This window comes from Eptatretus burgeri, chromosome 5, assembly GCF_056783735.1.
Source record: "Eptatretus burgeri isolate ZD-2024b chromosome 5, Ebu_testis_v1, whole genome shotgun sequence".
NCBI classification, from domain to species: domain Eukaryota; kingdom Metazoa; phylum Chordata; class Myxini; order Myxiniformes; family Myxinidae; genus Eptatretus; species Eptatretus burgeri.
Window position 1 is genome coordinate 20,977,516 of NC_140965.1, and position 13,898 is coordinate 20,991,413.

A 13,898-nucleotide genomic window follows, 5' to 3' on the forward strand; every position below is an offset into this window, starting at 1 on the left:
TCAAGGGCCAATGGGAAGAGGGGGTGCAGTCCCTGACTTGGAGAAAATATCGAGGAAGATCGACGGTAGCCATAAATAAACACATTATTATTGAAATAAACATGTACATTTATATACAGCATGTTAACATTGAAATGAACTTGTAAATACAATAAATAGTGTAATTTAAACAAAAACACAAGAGTTTTACCTTTTAAATTTATTACAACGCAGTGAGGTGGGTGATGGTAAACATATTACATACTCACACTATACTCTGCTGTAAATAGAAACCACAAGACTCATCTTGGGATGATGCTGTTAGAGGAGGGGGGGAGGGTGGAAAGGGTGAGCGGGGAAACGGTGGGCGGGGAAGGCGATTCCGCTAATGGAAAAGCAGCATTAGCTTTACGACGAAGGCGCCCAGAGCATTTCCCAATCCACAATGGAGAAGGGTAACACGATCCTTAAATCACATTACCTTGAACTACGATCCTCCCTGTTTGGAGAGCAACATATGAATGAGATGGCATCGGCCTGCAGAATAATCTCGTCTCACCGGTGTTAAAATCCTGCTCCGTCAATACTCCCTTCACCTCGATTAGTTTCATGAGCTGCACATAAGAACGTGAGTTTGAGAATGGGGGCTCGAATCCGGGTATCGGAAATTCAGTGTTTGTCAATAAGGTTCGAATATGGAGTTAGAAAATGAACTTTTGGGAATTCGGTTTGAAGGATAATGAAGGCTTGGACAATCATTGACCCCGTAATGGCGGACCATACAGATGCCGCATTTTCTTCTCGAAACAATCTATGTAACAACTCGATATTTTCACCCAACATCATAACCTTTATCTGCCTTTTGGTACAACTAACTTTGTCCATCGCTTTACATTTGAGCTCATTAAAAACGGTGCACGAGAAACCACAAGGCTCGTAATGGGAGGTAATCGTTCACAAATGGGACGCAAATGATGACTCATCTCAGCTCAAAAACCGCGATGGGTCGAAATGAAATCCTGCGATAACAGAATCAGAACACAATAGGTTGCCCACGATTGGTAGAAACCTGTGACAGTAGAACCTGCGAACCTGTAGAAACCGCAATATTGGAGGGCTTACTGTATATTCCGATTGCCTCTTTTTGAAGTTCATAAGAATACCGTAAGAACTGCCAGCTTAACATCCCCCACCAAATGACAACATCTACATCACATTTTATATGGCACCGGAAAGGCACTTTCAATTGGCTACGCCAACACCGCACCACAGAACGGTGGAGTTCACCTTCATACCGGTGAGCGCATGTTTGTGACCAGAAGCTGAGTGAGCGAGGATGAACTTGGCTCGGTGCTCCTGCAGGGGCCTTGTCTCGGGTCGTGCGCTCGGTCCAAACAATCGTTCATTCAGTTGGTCTTTAACAAAGCCCGGGCTCGCGAGCACCACACAGCGCACCACTGCGGTAGCACAACACAGGCCAGTGAGCAAAGCAGTTATTTTGTGAGGTATTTCAGGGTCCTTGCCAGAAATATGTTTTGCCGCTTATGCCATTGGATTCTTTCACAACCACTCCTGTTCCTGTCATACAACATTGTGGGGAGAGGAGAGGAAGAATGCTTTTCAAACATTCAAACATGTGACAAGGACAAACAAAAAATGAGGGAACACCAATTTCAATGGCAAGTTTGCCTTCCCCTTTCTCTTACACCTACATAACTCTCCTGCCCTTCCTTTTCTCAAACATTTTTCTCCCTCATACCCTGGTCTCCTCACTATCTCATCATTTCCTGTATATATAATATTGTTACGGCTGTGGAAATTCGCATCACACCATAAAGGGCCCTCAGGTGAGATATCTCGATAGGTACATGTGTAGTTAGCCCAAACCCGTTGTATAGAGGGATTTTATGTGATTCATCCGGGCTGCGACGCTTTGAGTTAGCCATTTTTTTCTTTTCAGTCGTTATTTTGAACCAACCACGTCTCAACCGCCATCACACAACAACCACCTTAACCACCACGCCAGCCATCGTCACCAACTACAACCACGCTCCAACCCGCAGACAACAACCACAACGCCAACCCTCACCACAGAAGACCCTCCACCACCTTCGCCTTTACATTCACGAATTCATCCCACATCATCGCTTCTACGGTCATTCCTGTACCACCTGTGAACACTGAACGTCGGGCTGCCTCGGGCCCGTTCGGCGATTGGTGCCGAACGCACCGAGCCGCGAGCGCGAATGGCGGCCTTTCCGAGGGGAAAAATCGGATCAGACACGCTTCACGCCCACTTCTCCTCTGTCCAATTGGCGAGCGCGGTGCGGCTAGGGCCCTGCCTCCAAGCGTGTGTATGTGAAGTCCGTATATGCAAATTTTAGGATCAGGAGAGGTTCACGCCCATTTTTGCCGGACCAATGGCTGACCGGGGGGTGGGGGGGCGGCATGACCCCACCTCCAATCGCGTTCTGATCCTAAAATTTGCATATTGGCTGCTCCTGCCGCCTATAAAAAGGCGAGCGCAAGGCGAATTGGAGAGAGTTGGGTTTTGGAGTTGGTTGGAGAGTGTCGTCGAGAGGTTGCTCTTGGGGACAAGGAGCGTTGAGTTGGCAGAGTTGAGTCGAGTGCGTGCGGTGGAACTGCAAGCAAGGGAGCTCGGGTCCGAGGCAAGAAAGACGGCGGTCGGCGACGAGGTTGCGGTGTGGGGGATCGCTCGTCTCGTCGCGGGACCCAAGCCAGCCAGCCACTCCCCTCCCCCAGGGCATCAACAATTCCCCCCTTTCCCCCGCGCTGAGATAGTGCAAAAGGGGGCCCCGTTCCCACCCCACCCCAAACGTGGTGCCAACGAAACCCGCCAAGGGGCACGGAGTCGGGGCACAGCGGCGCGGCCACATTTGTGGCTTTCCCGCCAACGCAGGTAAGACCTCCCCGGTCTCGCGGACCTAGCCGCTCCTCCAGGTCACGCGCACATTTGGCCTATGGGCCTGTCTGCCTCGTTGTCTGTGAGGGTGGCTTCTTTCCTTTGCTTTTGTGTAAATGTGTGTTGGCGCTGTCTGTGAAGTAAAACTGTAGAAGTGTTAAGGTGTGTGCGCATAGTCGGTTTTAACTCTTACATTTGCTTTATGTGCATTTTGATTCTGTATGGCTGTATATACGTGCTTTTCGTGTGCCGGGAAATAAAATGCTTGCTTGTTGAACTGTGCCCGTTTCGCTTTGTCATTTCTCTATTGACTCTTCATCCTGCTTCACGTAAGGGGTTCGCAGTGGGTGCAACATCCCGGTAATTAATCGGAACCGTCGAGGCCGACGATAACACCGCTCGGTTATCACTGTAGCACTGAACGGACTGCTTCAGCCGTTCATGTCCGGAGTCGGCCTGTGGCATGGTACGATCGGCCAGTCGACCATTCGCGCAGGTACTTTGGGAGATCGAATTTGGCGAGCAACCCTATCCTGCGCGGGTGGACAATTGGCACGATCGTGGTGAGGTTAAACCCCCACCCGTGACTAGCTCCCGGCGTTGTTCCGAGAGGGTCACGACAGAATTGTCCGTCCGGTGGGCGAGGTGCCGCGATTTGAGTTACGTGGCCGTTTGCACGCCGGCGGGCGCGAATTCGCAACACTGGTGTCAGAAGTGGGAAACAAACTCTCCCGTCTCCAACTAAATTCACGGGGATCGGTTCAGGGGTGAGATGAGCGACCCCCGATTCCCTCCAAATTACGAGCAATTTAAATTAACCCCTTACGAGAAATAAGGTGGCGTTTCAAGGCGAGCGGGTGCCGGGGGTAGAAATGTATATGTGTAGAAATGTAGAATCCATGGCCCGGGATGGTACTTGTAATTTTAATCCGAGAGGGAGCTCACCCTCATACCCTGAGCACGGACTTTGCCGGCAAACTGGGTCACATAATGGCGGCGCGATCGCACCTCAGCGCAGCACGGAGCGAGCGGCTATTTATGGTGCTGCGAATGGCACGACACGAGGAGAGCGCTCCCAACAGCCGTTTCAAACCACGTGGGCATGGCAGGCGAGGCAGGCGGACATCGGCGGGCTTTGGGAAGAATTAAAGGAAGAATGGAGGACCGAGCTCAAAAAAGAAAAGCAGAAACACGAGCTGGAAGTAAAACAATTAAAGAAGGAACTATTGGAGAAGTCAACACAGTTCGAAGAAATAAAGCGAAAAATAGGGGAAATAGACTTGTCGTTCAGTTTCAAATTCATACTCTTTCAGTTTTCTATTCCACTGTCTTTCTCCATAAGAGAATCCATTTCTCCATATGAGGATCCATAAGTGGGAACAAGAGACGAGTGAGCTGAACGAGAGAATGGAGGAGGAGCGAATTAGTAACTCCCGGGACAGAAAGCACATGGAAGAAGAATGGGAAAAAAAGTTGGAAGAAAAAGAATGCGAACACAATTTGGAAGTAAAGCAACTGAAGGAGGAGGTAAGATCAGGTGAACAGATAAAAGAAAGCCTGGAACTGAATATGTTAAAAGAGTTAGAAGGAAGGAAAACAAAGTTGGAGGAGGAGAAACGGGGACACGATGTGGAATTGAGACAGCTGCAATTGAGAGGTAAAAGAAGGCAATCGGAAAAGAGAAAGACTAGAAAAGACGATAAAAGAAGAAAAGGAATGGCAGGAACAACTAAAGGAATACGGGAAGAAAATGGACGAAATGAGGAGGGAAGCATGGGAAAGTTGTGCAGAAAGGGAGGAAGAAGCAAGCAAATTGAGAGAGGAATTATGGGAAAAAGCTTCTGAGATACTGAAACACGAAACCAAAGAGAGAGGATTACAAAACGAACTAAGGATGTTGAAAGAGGAGAGGAAGAGAGCGGAAAATGAAACGTTGAGGAAACACACTATACAGATCAAACAGTTGGAAGCCAAAGCAAGGTTGGAGTGTGCGGAGATGAGAAAGGAATTGGAAAAGAAAGCTTCTGAGTTACAGAAACACCAAAACAAAGACGGGATTACAAAATGAGCTGAGGATGTTGAGAGAGGAAAGAACGGAAACAGAGAAGGAAACGTTAAGGAACCACACTGTACAGATCGAACAGCTGGAAGCGAAGGCCAGATTAAAGAATGAGATGCAAGAAAGACAGTGGAATAGAAAACTGAAAGAGTATGAATTTGAAACTGAACGACAAAAGGAAAAGAATAGGTTGGAATACGAGAAGAAAGTGAAGGAGCAAGGAATGAAGCAGGAAGGAGAAATCAGAAGATTGAAGGATACGAGATTGGAGAGGGAAGAACGGGAGGAACAATGGGATAGAAAACAAAAGGAACATGAAGCCGAGGTTGACCAATTGAAAGAAAAGGCAAGGCTAGAGTGCGAGGAGATAGATAGAGAACAGCGAATGAAACACAGGAAGGAAATGAGCCAATTGAAAGAAACGATGAGATTGGAAAATGAAGAGCAGGAGAAACTGTGGGGCAGAAAACAAGAACAATGTGAGTTGGAAATTGAACAACTAAAACGGGGAGCAAGATTGGAGTCAGCGGAGATTGAAAAGCTCCGGAGGGAGAACGAAGAACTCAGGAAGTTCCGAGGGGAGGAACGACTCAAAAGGAGCCAGGAAGTAGAACAACGCAATAAGGTGGGATGTGTGACAGCACCACAAGGAGCAATGTTGGTGGTACAGGACTTAATCGACACCACTCGTCGGATGAAGGAACAGTTAGGGCAAACCCTAATAAAGGAGACAAATAAAAATGGAGACGAGGGAAGTAACAAAAACAAAGAAGGAAATGGAAGTATTGCCAGAGACGCAGGAGATAGAAAAAAATAGAGGAGAGACTGCATGATAAAGACGGGGTTAAAGGAACAGAACACACACACAGAGTTAGCAAGGCTTAATGGGGGCGAGCTGGCGGACTGTTTTGTGACCCGGTGCGAGCAGCTGGATGGCCTCCTTCGGGAACGGAGGGAGACGCTAGGCTCCCTTGAAGCGAGTCACGACCAGGTGAGTTCGGTCGTGTCGAGCGAGTTCGAGGGGGAGAGTGCTGTGGACGGGTGCACGTGCAGCTTGGGGGGTATAGAGGCCCGGGGAACCCTAGAGGTGACACGAATCCCCAGTGTGGTTGTCCCGGTGTGTGTGGTAAAAGGTGTGTGCGCCCCCGTGTGTGGAAGCGACCCCGTGTGTGAGTGATGTGGTCGCGAGTGTGCCGGAGAGCGTGCTTCCAAGCACGCCGTGTGTGAAAGGAGCACCGAAGGTGGAAGAGACCACGTGCGCGCAGGAAACGGCACGCGTGTGCGAACAGCCGAGTGTGCGGCCCCATGTGTGAGTGGTGTGGTGGCAAGTGTGCTGAAGTGCGTGCTTTCCAGCACGCCGTGTGTGGATGAGGCACCGCGTGTGAGTGTCACCGCGTGTGCGAGTGCAAGGGAGACCGTGTGTGTGAGAGAGCGGTTTGAAAGGGAGATGTCGGTCGGCATGCGTGAGCATGCAGCCGCGTCTCCCGGTGTGAATGCGAGTTTAATGGAGTGGAGTCTGAGCGTTGTAACACGCAGGTGTGCGTGGGTTGAATGGCGACGGAGACGACTGCGACAGATAGACAAGGGCCGAGTAGCGGCCGGAGCTGTTTTGGGGACCGCGCCGGGTTTACACGGCAGCGAGCGAGAGGTCCGTGCTGTGCAACGCACGAGGCCGCCACATGCGCGCTTGCGGGAGTGAAACCCGGTCCGGAAAGGAGCGCGGTGAATGTTGCCAATCCCGCGACAGACAAAGTTTAGACAGGATTTCCGATTTGGACTGGAGGGGTTCTCCACGCGGGCGTGTGTGTTAAGCTCCAACGGGCAGAGCACATGTGTTCGCGTGGGGAACCCCTCGAAACGCGTGGCTTGTGTTTTTTTTATGCGCCGGGTGACGTCATGGCTGTGTGTATGGTTGGAATCCGGCAGGAGAGTGAATCCCTGCCGGATGGTACCGTCCAAGAGGGACGAGGGACGTGAACAGCTGCCATGACGTCACACCAAAGGAGCGCGGCTGCGAATTGCCGCGCTGGTGCGCAGGTTGCAAGTTGCCACGCTGGTGCTGCGTGATGAAAAAAAAATAGCAAGCCTCGCTTTCGGGTGAACAGGATCCCTGGGCAAGGGGTGGAAGACCCCTTGGCCTGGGCACAGGACACCACTAGTTAGGGGGATGGGTTAGTGTTAGCTAGACCAGCTTCATGGGGCAGGGGTAAGTCCTCATGGGGCCCGTGGAATGGATTAGTTAGAGAGATTTTAGTGAGATTTAGGAGGGGAAATGATTTGAGGACAGAGACAGACTTTGGATGTGTAGTGGGGACGTAGCTTAGCTACGAAGTGTTAAAAGGAACGTGCTGTAGTGTAAGGGATGACGTGGGAGCACGAATTAGTTAGGGGATGTAGTGAGCAGGATGGCAGAGATTCAGCGGTGTGTTGAGAAGTGTGAAGTGGAAACATGTGCTTGGTGAGTGAGTGAGGCCAGCGGGTCTGTGTGCATGGAGCGAATGTGGAATGCATGGTGCGATGAGTGATTGGGGGAAGGAGTGACTCCCGCCCAAGGGACCCCGGGGTCAGTGTAGAGTGAGTTACTGGGTTAGTCAGATTGACAAAATGGAGGTCGTTTTGTTGTTGGTGGGGAAGTAGGCTCGAAACCCGTTTGGAGGGGTGCAGGAGCCCTGTTGACGGGCTGGGAGTGTGGCCGTGAAAGGTGAGTATCGCTGAGTGGGTACCCCGGGCACCGGGCTAGTCGGCCGTGGTAGGCCAAGGGCCCATGGGGGGCCGGGATAGCGTAGTGGGCACGGGTGCGCCCGCATGATGCGGGGGCCCGGGGCGCCATTAGCCGCGTGGGCAGTGTTGTGGGCACGGGTGACCCTCGGAAAGAGGCCCGGGAAGCCAGCCTGCCACGTGAGCGTTTCAGGGGAGTCGCCAAGGAGGGCACTCCCCGGTGTTTCGGGAGCTGGTAGGCTCGGAGGCAGTGTCGTGCCCGGGGGTGCCATAGCTGGAGAATCGGCAGAGGGTAGTGCCTGCCAAGGGAGCCACGCGTCCCAGCCATGAGACCGTGTGAGGGCACGGAGAGAAAATTGGGGGGCGAGGCCCGAAATTGTGAGGACACCAACACAGGCGACGGGAATCTGGGTTGATAGAACCAATACATTAAGCGAGAGGCGTTTGTTGAAAGCCCCGGGGTAGTTTAAGGTTAATGGATAGGGTAGATAGGAAGTGTACCCCTCCGCACCATCCATCCCTTCGCTCTCGTTGTGGGCCGCTGGATCCGCTTTGGGTTAAGACTGCTGAGTCTGGGGAGGCCATCCTGAGGCTTCGTTGGGCCTCGACACAGGACGCTAGCTCTCCCTCATTCCCCTCCAGGAAGGGAACGTAGGGGTTGGGAGTAGGCTAGGGGACGATAAGTGAGCCGAAGAAGAACGATAAAGGGGGTTAGGGGACGAGTTATAGTGGGGGGAAGTAAAAATAAAAGCAACATAAAAATAAGTTGGGGCTAAATTGGGTTTTGACAAATTAAGGGAGTGGGTATAGACAGTGACAGGCAAAGGCGATAGGTGGGAGGGAGACAGTCGGCAGGTCTGAGTCCGCCTTCTGAGTGGCCAGCACCACCGCACTCCCTCCACCAACCTCCATCTGAAAGGCAAAGGCTGGCCAACTTAATCGGCTGGCTGTGTTACTTCAAGGCCTGTGCCGGCCCACTTCATCGGCTGGCTGTTTTGCTGTGAGGCCTGTACCGGCCGGATCGTCTGCAGCTGTTTTCTGCAAGGCCCATGCCGGTCGGATCGTCTGCCGGCTGTGTTTGCCTGCAACGGCCTTGTTCTGCAGGCTGTATTTGCCTGCTGCCTTTGCCATGCCCACTGCCCACATCATCAGTTTGCCCCCGTTCAATTTTGCTTGCCCCCCCCCCTGTTCATTTCCATGTGCGCCAGGGATCATCGTCGCAAGTTGTACGGACTGTCCTGTTGGCAGCTACAACACGGGCCTGCAGTAGCGGTCCGTGCGCCGGTTCACCGTTGACTTTTGTTTTGCTCCCTGCAGAGTCCATTGATCCTGGGCCATGGTTTAGTGTAGAATTTGTAAGTAAGATGTACTGTAAATATGAGTGCGCCCCCGACATGTCTGTCTTAGCGCCGGCAATTTTATTTAAGTTGTCTGAATGAGTGTGTTTGTTAATTAGTTACTCAGCCTTCACATTATTTATTTTGGGGACAGGAATACCATGAATGTCGCACTCAGGGATCCGTAGGTAAAACGTATTAGGGGAGAACTACACATGATGGCACACGAAAATTTGACGACTCGGGACGAGTCTGTAAAAAGGGGAGGGGGTAGTGTTACGGCTGTGGAAATTCGCATTACACCATAAAGGGCCCTCAGGTGAGATATCTCGATAGGTACATGTGTAGTTAGCCCCAACCCGTTGTATAGAGGGGCTTTATGCGATTCATCCGGGCTGCGACGCTTTGAGTTAGCCATTTTTTCTTTTCTGTCGTTATTTTGAACCAACCACGTCTCAACCGCCATCACACAACAACCATCTTAACCACCACGCCAGCCATCGTCACTAACTACAACCACGCTCCAACCCGCAGACAACAACCACAACGCCAACCCTCACCACAGAAGACCCTCCACCACCTTTGCCTTTACCTTCACGAATTCATCCCACATCATCGCTTCTACGGCCATTCCCGCACCACCTGTGAACACTGAACATCGGGCTGTCTCGGACCCGTTCGGCGATTGGTGCCGAACGCACCGAGCCGCGAGCGCGAATGGCGGCCTTTCCGAGGGGAAAATTCGGATCAGTAACGCTTCACGCCCACTTCTCCTCCGTCCAATTGGCGGGCGTGGGGCGGCTTGGCCCCGCCTCCAAGCGTGTGTATGTGAAGTCCGTATATGCAAATTTTAGGATCAGGAGAGGTTCAGGCCCATTTTTGCCCGACCAATGGCTGACCGGGGGGGCGGCGTGGTCCCGCCTCCAATCATGCTCTGATACTAAAATTTGCATATTGGCTGCTCCTGCCACCAATAAAAAGGCGAGCGAAAGGCGAATTGGAGAGAGTTGGGTTTTGGAGTTGCTTGGAGAGTGTAGTCGAGAGGTTGCTCTTGGGTTCAAGGAGCATTGTGTTGGCGGAGTTGAGTCGAGTGCGCACGGTGGAACTGCAAGCAAGGGAGCTCGGGTCCGAGGCAACAAGGACGGCGGTCGGCGACGAGGTTGCGGTGTGGGGGATCGCTCGTCTCGTCGTGGGACCCAAGCCAGCCAGCCACTCCCCTCCCCCAGGGCATCAACAATTCCCCCCTTTCCCCAGCGCGCCGCAAAAGGGGACCCCGTTCCCACCCCACCCCAAACGTGGTGCCAACGAAACCCGCCAAGGGGCACGGAGTCGGGGCACAGCGGCGCGGCCACATTTGCGGCTTTCCCGCCAACGCGGGTAAGACCTCCCCGGTCTTGCGGACCTGGCCGCTCCTCCAGGTCACGCGCACATTTCTCCTATGGGCCTGTCTTCCTCGTTGTCTGTGACGGTGGCTTCTTTCCTTTGCTTTTGTGTAAATGTGTGTTGGCGCCGTCTGTGAAGTAAAACTGTATAAGTGTTGCCGTGTGTGCGCGTAGTCGGTTTTAACTCTTACATTTGCTTTATGTGCATTTTGATTCTGTATGGCTGTATATACGTGCTTTCCGTGTGCCGGGAAATAAAATGCTTGCTTGTTGAACTGTGCCCGTTTCGCTTTGTCTTTTCTCTATTGACTCTTCATCCTGCTTCACGTAAGGGGTTCGTAGAGGGTGCAACATCCCGGTAATTAATCGGAACCGTCGAGGCCGACGATAACACCGCTCGGTTATCACTGTAGCACGGAACGGACCGCTTAAGCAGTTCGTGTCCGGAGTCGGCCTGTGGTGTGGTACGATCACCCGGTCGACCATTCGCGCAGGTACTTTGGTAGATCGAATTTGGCGAGCAACCCTATCCTGCATGGGTGGGCAATTGGCACGATCGTGGTGAGGTTAAACCCCCACCCGTGACAAGCTCCCGGCGTTGTTCCGAGAGGGTCACGACAGAATTGTCCGTCCGGTGGGCGACGTGCCGCGATTCGAGTTGCGTGGCCATTCGCACGCCGGCGGGCGCGAATTCGCAACAATATGTATATGATCAGAGAAGCCATTTATATTTATTATTATTATCATGGCTGACAGGATAGCCTAGAAGTACACACACTGCCCTCTAAGCTGTCCAACCTGGGTTTGACAGCCGACCTAGCGATAAACTGTCATCCTGATGTTTCACAGGCGGGGTGATTCATCAATGTGTGTGCTGACGCTCGGATGAACGTTAAACTGGGTGTCCCATTTGCTGACATTAAAGATCCCCACAATGTCCTTTGCGAAAAGTAGGCAAACTCTATCGCCGGCACGAGAGAGAGAGAGGAGAGAGGAGAGAGGAGAGAGGAGAGAGGAGAGAAGGAGAGGAGGGGAGGAGGAGGAGGAGGAGGAGGAGGAGGAGGAGGAGGAAGAGAGAGAGAGAGAGAGAGATTCTTATTCAATCTGTCAGGGCCATACCTTCAAAGTTTATGTGACGTATAATCGCCTGAACCACAGCATCGTAGAATCTCTCCAGGGCCTAGTGAGAAAAAAAATGAATTCATTTAGTGCCAGAAGATCTAAACGTGCTTGAAATGACTTAAATTAGTCAAGCATGTTGTAGAAAATATTTCATACAGTACATGCTCACACGATGCCGAAGTAAGAACAGTTGTATGTTTTATACGTCATTTTGACCTTCTCATGGCAATTGCCTTGCAAAGCAAGGTCTTGTGCAAGGGAAGGGTTACCTTGTCGTGCTGGGTGCAACTCCCTCTGCGCTTGCGAGGAATACTGGTCTCTACTTTGGCCCGTACTATAGTCATGCTCGCGGTGACGAGGCACACATGTGCCAGACCCTCCTGCAAGACCACGGCTGCAAGGTCGGCACTACTTGCCGGATCACATGCCTGATCTGAATAATCATAAGAAAAGAGCAAAGAAACTAAGAATAAAATTCCAAGATATTATTATTAAGCTATCAAAGTGGATTCAAGTTTTAGGATTCTTGACTTTTTCTCAAACTGTTTTTCCTTTCACTTATGGTGGGTTCTTGAAGCCGATTCATTACATCTTAAAGGATGTACCACTTTGAAAACCCAAAAAGGATTGAGACAATGGTTTACCGCCACTGAACAATGCACAAAAACACAATCATGTAAAACCAAAGGCTTTGCTTACTTAATGTTTTATGGTTAGATAGACAAAATGAAAGCATACTAACTGGTTTTAAAAAAAAAAGGATCTATCCGGTTGGCTGTCCACCACCTGCCCTTCTTCCATTTTGTATGCCAATAACTTAACAAACTGACAACACCAAAAAAAGACAATAATGCCAAATTATATAATATTAATAATAACTAGAACACTAAATAAGTGTTATCATTCTGTTTTGCACAAAGAGCAAGAGAAGGCTTTGAGAAAACTATACATGCTCGAGTACCCTTCGCAGTACCTACCGATGCGCTCCAGTACAACAGAATCCCAGTGTTTCTTTGCCAATGTAAACTTCCTGTTGATTTCCAGCTCTATCGTATGATAGGCCCCAAGCTGTAACAGAGATTAGCATTACCGACTGGACAAATGACTGATGTTGCTGCGATCCCAGATTCAAATCGTACATCCTGTGTTCCATCATCTACCAACATCTTTCTAATCAATGTAAAGGTACACCGATGTTCTCAGAATGTCTTTATCCAGGTAAAACAGGCTCCAGGAATGTGAACTTAAAAGCATTCAACAGGTAAACAAATCGTCTGATTATTTGTGATAAATCATAAGTAATTTCATTGTTTGTTGCACAAGTCTTTGGAAGAAATTATGTGACGTCATAAAGCACAGCGATTTTCTTTCATGACGTTATGATATATAATGCTTGGAAAGCAGATACCTTGACGTAAGGGTTCTCTTGTATATTTTTCCCCTTCACACGCAGAAGACAGGCTTGACTGTCAAAGTCCACCGCCTCCACCGAGATGGTCAGTACGGTACGCACCCGACTGCTGCCCACACTACCCGTCGCGCTCTCCGTCTGTACCTTCCTGGGTGTGCAACCGAAGAGAGGACTACTGTATATGGTTATCCAAAAGGACCATGAGAACAAGACCAAATAATAAACATGATCATGATGGAACTCAACATCGAAAGGAAATATAAAACAGCTGCAGTAGTTTCGCTCACTGTCAGTATAATGTCACAGTAAAAGGCCATTGATATTATATGAATGCATTATCGTTCATAGAGAAGCCACTTGGGAGAACAAAGCCTGACACCTTGTTGCTGTACTTCATCCTTCTCTCCCATTTACTCACGTTCCAAGTTTTTTTTTCCCCACTGTTGTTGATGTTGTTACCTCCGCCACCGAAGACGGATGGAGGTTATGTTTTCACCTCTATCTGGCTGTTTGTGAGCACGATATCTCAAAAAGTTATGGAAGGATTTGGACGAAACTCGGTGGACAGGTTAGGTGTGTGACAAGACCAAATTGATTCACTTTTGGTGAAGATCCGGATCCAGATAAGATAGATATTTTTATTTTTTTCAAGTGATTCTTAATATGCCTGTTGCTGGCTTAATGGTTAGGGTGGTAGGCTTTGGATCCGAGAGTCCTGAGTTCAAATCCCGCTCAGCTGTTGAATTAATACCAGGTGGGGTTAACTTGGCCTGTCATCCTTCCGAGGTCGGCAAAATGAGTGCCAGCATGCTGGTATACTCTGTCGGAGTGGCGACCCGTCCAGGATTGTGCCCAATAGCCAAGGAGACTGCTTAAGCAGCACCAACGCTCTGCACAGAGTATGGTCCCAATCTCCTCCTCTCCTTAATAATTGAGAGATGGGACCAAAAACGATATATAACACAAT

At 50.3% G+C, this 13,898-nt stretch overlaps 1 protein-coding gene across 5 annotated transcripts in view; it reads right to left on the reverse strand.

Moving 5' to 3' along the window:
• PELO (pelota mRNA surveillance and ribosome rescue factor) overlaps nt 1-13,898 on the reverse strand; it is a 41,658-nt gene that overhangs the window by 13,908 nt on the left and 13,852 nt on the right. For 3 of the 5 annotated variants that reach the window (XM_085880977.1, XM_085880976.1, XM_085880979.1), the window contains 6 exons: nt 12,929-13,079; nt 12,498-12,588; nt 11,790-11,953; nt 11,518-11,578; nt 1,267-1,436; nt 461-593 (listed from right to left, as the gene is read on the reverse strand). In XM_085880977.1, the coding sequence (XP_085737103.1) occupies nt 461-593; nt 1,267-1,436; nt 11,518-11,578; nt 11,790-11,953; nt 12,498-12,588; nt 12,929-13,079 (770 nt within the window). The remainder of the gene's footprint in view (nt 1-460; nt 594-1,266; nt 1,437-11,517; nt 11,579-11,789; nt 11,954-12,497; nt 12,589-12,928; nt 13,080-13,898) is intronic. The other 2 variants (XM_085880978.1, XM_085880980.1) reach the window with 2 other exon arrangements.